At 43.8% G+C, this 4,804-nt stretch overlaps 1 protein-coding gene across 1 annotated transcript in view; it reads right to left on the reverse strand.

The window, feature by feature from the left end:
- Positions 1–3,319: 3,319 nt before the first annotated feature.
- Positions 3,320–4,804, reverse strand: part of Tnrc6b (trinucleotide repeat containing 6B) — a 241,956-nt gene continuing 240,471 nt past the window's right edge. Inside the window, exon 25 of the mRNA XM_013024871.1 lies at positions 3,320–4,027. Within this exon, the coding sequence (XP_012880325.1) occupies positions 3,640–4,027 (388 nt within the window). The 3' untranslated portion in view covers positions 3,320–3,639. The remainder of the gene's footprint in view (positions 4,028–4,804) is intronic.

A 4,804-nucleotide genomic window follows, 5' to 3' on the forward strand; every position in this document is an offset into this window, starting at 1 on the left:
AAACTTTATTAACTTATAGTTCCTAACTCTTTACATATATTCTCAGCAATCCATCTGCACTATTTTACAGATTAGGGTTAATTTTTTTTCTTCCTTCTTTTTAAGCTGTTGTCTTTATTCCTTTTGTTGTTGTTGCTGGGGTTACAGGGGTAGAGAGAAGGGCTCCATTAAAAAAAAATGGCTGGGGAGATTTCTGTTTAACCTTTTATGGAAGAAAAGGCGGCATGCAACTGTTTCCTCTGTGCACCAAACACTCCCCATGCAGTCACATCCTGGCCTCAAACAGGCCCGTGATGACTCTCTGAAGCTTGAATCCTTCTCCCACAGCTTCCAAGTGAATAAATTTACCTTTTGCTGCTAAACTAATCATTTTTTAAAAATATCTCTATGTGTTTTTAAAATGTGTGATTTCCCCAGTATGACAATAACATTTGAAGACTTTTCTTTTTACATGTTTTTTCTAAGTAAAAATTGTTTTAAACTTTCTGAAGTTTCAGGAACTTGTAGAAGTTTATTAGCAGGAAAGAAACAGCCGCCTATCTAGGATAAGATACGGTTAAATAAACCATCTTCAAAAACTGGCTTCCTACCCTAGAATTCCTGAGAATGCTTGCAAATTTTAAAGCAGGAAAATAAATGTTAAAAACAAAAACAAAACAAAACAAAAACACTGTTAAATGCTCCCAGAGTTAGTCTTCATCTAAAATATATATGTGTATGTATGCATATATATGTATTTGTATATGTATATATATAAATATATATACACACATGCACTTTTTGGTCTTTTTTTAAAAGTTTTTAGTTTTTTTCCCTTTAAGCTTATGATGGAAGAACATTTTAGCTTCTCATGTTTATTTTTACATATTTCAAATCCCTCATTTATGTCTTGTAAACAAGAGGGGCTCTAGCACCCGGCTTTCACCGTAGTATCGTAAGGAACTCAACTAAGCCATAGTGCAGGCAAGGACCCAACAGGCAGGAGGAAGAGGGCAGGGCAGGACATGGCCGTGAACCAAGAGCGGCAGTGGATAGTCCCCAGTGGCTCACAGGAGACTTGAGATGAGCTCCTAGCCTGGGGACACTTAAGATTTAGCCTTCTGTCTGCAGATGTCTGAACACAAGCTGCGCCTCACCTGGAGGTTACCTGTCAGAGATGACAGGGTTCTGCTCAGTGCAGAGGTCAGTCAACGGGGGCTAGGAGACATTCTGTAGGAGGGCAAAGGTGGGAGGGGCATGGTGATAAAACTGAAGAGCAGGAGGAGGGCACAGTCAGTTTGAACAAGGCATCCGTGGGAACAAACCAGCACTGCACACTCAAGTTTGCCTACCCACCCATGGGGGGCTCCCACAACCCCGCACGCAGGACTGCTCAACTTGAATTATGCCTGTCAATCTCTTTCAAGGCTAGGTTTATAATCAACAGAGCAAGCCAACAGAACTACAGAATTTCCCATTCATTGTCTCACAAAACCACTCTCATGTAAATAATTAGGTTGGTCTTTTTTTTTTTTTCTTTTCCTTTTAACATACCCCTCCACCCACCTACACAAAGACACAAGCTGAAAGTTAAATACATTAGGCATTATTGTGTCCTTCACTGAAGATGCTAAAGAAAAGAAAAACTCCCTTGTCCTCAACAGCAGCGAGTTACAGATGATAGAAGTCTGCTCCCGCTAGGGGCTGGAATGGGCAGGTATTTGCTGGTACAGAATGTCGGCACTTCATGTTGAACAGTGTGATGCAGACTGGGACAATCACACAAGTGCTAGCACGCTACCTGCACACCCCTCTTCCCCCCACCCCCCAGTTGCTTGGTGCAAAGGGGTTCCTGTAAGGTCTGCTGTCATTCTTCACAATAAGCAGTTTGATATATTTTGATTCCAACAAAGTACATACAAGTTGGTGATAACTGTGGATTAAATGTTGCCTCCTGTTCGGCCCAGAGAACTACTACATTGATGCTTAAAAAAAAAACAAACCTCAATTTAAATACAAAAAAAGGAAAAAAAAGCAACATTACAAGGAAAAAAAAAAGAGGTCAAAACCAAAAAGGTGCAATACTTAAAAAAGTCTTTGCTAAGTTATTCCTGCCTAAGCAAAACCACATACACAGGAAATACACAACACGGAGAAACAAAGGGAAACGCTTGAAGTACACACTGGTTTAAGAACATTCGTTAAGTAAACGTTTCTGTCAGTGATGGCCTGGTGTTGTAACACGCCCCGGCCTGGCACAGGTAGCGCTCAGCGCAAGAGGAGGAGGAGGAGGAGCAGAGAGGGAGGAGCAGAGGAGGAGGAGCTGCGATGCTTCCAGGAGGCTGCTCACAACTTTACTGCTGTTGGTTTTCATCAGATGACAATGAGAACCAATAGAAGATTCAATCACATCACCAGACTTTTGACAAATCTCTCACATCTGATCACACAGGGAAGCAGGAACACAGCATCTCTGCTTCTGGAACATCACATAACTGAAAAACTATCTTTTGTTCCCAAACTAACAAAAAGGCCTGCATGAAACTGCACAAAGACCTCAATGCACCTAGCAGCCACTCACTTTAAAAAACAGAAATGAACACACAGCTACCCCAAAGGACACGTCCTGCTCTCCAACTGTTGGACTTGGCAGTGCTCTGCTCTGCTGCTAGGTTGAGAGAAAAGCTAGAGAACCTCACACTCAGGCGAATGCGCAAATGGCAAGGAGCTCCCTGCTCAGACCATGGAAAAGCACGCTTCTCTTAATGCAGCCTGACCAAATGGCTTGAGTTGCAGCGGCTTCCCCGTGCGAGTGTGTTCTCATAGTTTAAAAAACTAAGAAAATAAAAAGCCAATGCAGATGGCCGGCCGGCCAGCCAGCCTGCAGACTGTCAGCAATGCAGCTTTCTGAGAAATCAGGGTAGGGCAGGAGGAGGGCAGGACACAGGCACACACAGAGACAGAGAGGCAGATGCACGCGAATGCACATGGACACACGTGCACACACATACCAGAACGAGCATGCCTGGGCAGTTACATGTGCCAGAACACACTGGTATTTATCAACCAGCCAATCACAAATTTTTTCTTTTTTCTTTTTTTTCTTTTTTTAGGTTTTTTGTGTTTTTGTTTTTAAAGTGAGGCTCCGTCAAGTCTTCCCTCCCCCCTCCCCCAACAATTCTTTTGAATTTCCCTCCCACCCAAACATGGTAGACCTAAGGACGGAAACACACCCAGTGCAAACAAAGTTAAAAAGCTATTTTTTTCAGTATATATGTTTCTTAGCAACAACTTCCATATAACATGAAAAAAGTGAAAAACTAGAAACTAATTTTTTTAATTTTTTGTGTTTAAATTTAAATGGTATGTGTACTTGCTTCACATTGTCTTTCTAGGTTGGCGTTCATGATTCAAGTATTTCAAGAGTGATATGTTCTCTTTTTGGATTCAGATTCCAAACGAAAAACTGAAGTTATAAGGGAGGCAACTATGTGCTCAGACAGTCTGTCAATGACCCACCTTTTTTTTTTTTCTCTCTCCGTTTTCTTTTTTCCTTTTAAAAATGTATTTATTGCAAGTTGAAAAAAAAAACGAAAAGGTCAAGTTAGTGCTGCTGCTGTTCCAAAAAAGGTCACGAGGTCAGAGTTGAAAGTTCTAAGTTCAGATTGAATCCGACCCTCCTCCCAGAAGGTCACCAGGTAGTAAAGGAGCCGGGCTGCCCATCCTATGGGGATCTTCTACCGATGGGACTCCCCATAAGCTAGAAGAATAGTTTGGGGGCCCCCACAACGAAGCGCCAGCAAGATCGGCCCCACTGCTGCCGCCAGCACTGCTGCTCCACTGCCCGAGCCCAGTAGACCCACCGAAAAGGTTCAGCGCAGGTCCAACAGGGTCTGACTGGTTCTGGCCGGTTTCCAGGGACTGCCACCCTGCGGTTGGTGCGCTGGGGGTTGCTGCAGGTGTAGGGGGCTGAGCTTGTGCCAAAAAGCGGCTAACTTCATCATCGGTGGCAAACTCAGCCAGGATGGTAGTGTTTCCCAACACACACCTGGATAGAGGAGGGAGAGAGGACTGTGGGTCTGGATCTGAGGGAAGCATACATGGGACAGGACACTCTTACCTCGCCAGGCCACATTACCTGGATGAGCTGTAGAAGGCAGAATCACAGACCCCACCCCAGGCTTACAAATCAGATGCTGCATTTCAACTGAAGCAGAGCATCAGGCTGTCACCAAAGCTTGACAGTCAAAGGTATACAGAATTCACATAATGCAGACAGCACAGATATCAAGAAGGATGGGCAGGAGAGTACGTGGTACAGAGGGTTTTGAGTCCAAAACCAAGGACATGTAATGCTGTGCATGTAGGCGTTAGGCATGGGGACTATATCTTAGTGTATTTTCATCAGCTGTGAACTATGGATACTGGGATGTTGGGCATGCTGAGAAGGGCAAAGGTGTACGGGAAATATCTGTTAGGGCCTCTCAAATTTTGCTGTGAACCTAAATATTTTCTGTAAAAAAATCACATTTTTAAAAAAGAAGGTGGGTGCCAGTGGCTCATGCCTGTAATCCTACTCAGGAGGCTGAGATCTGAGGATCGTGGTTCAAAACCAGCCTGGGCAGGAAAGTCCCTGAGACTCGTATCTCTAATAAACTATTCAGAAGAAGCCAGAGGTAGTGCTGTGGTAAGAGTGCTAGCTTTGAGTAAAAAGAAGCTCAGCGTCAGTGCCCAGGCCTTGAGTTCAAGTCCCAGGACTGGCAAAAAAGGAAGGAAGGAAGGAAGGAAGGAAGGAAGGAAGGAAGGAAGGAAGGAAGGAAGGAAG

The sequence above is a fragment of the Dipodomys ordii genome, unplaced genomic scaffold, assembly GCF_000151885.1.
Source record: "Dipodomys ordii isolate 6190 unplaced genomic scaffold, Dord_2.0 Scaffold79, whole genome shotgun sequence".
Classification (NCBI taxonomy): Eukaryota; Metazoa; Chordata; class Mammalia; order Rodentia; family Heteromyidae; genus Dipodomys; species Dipodomys ordii.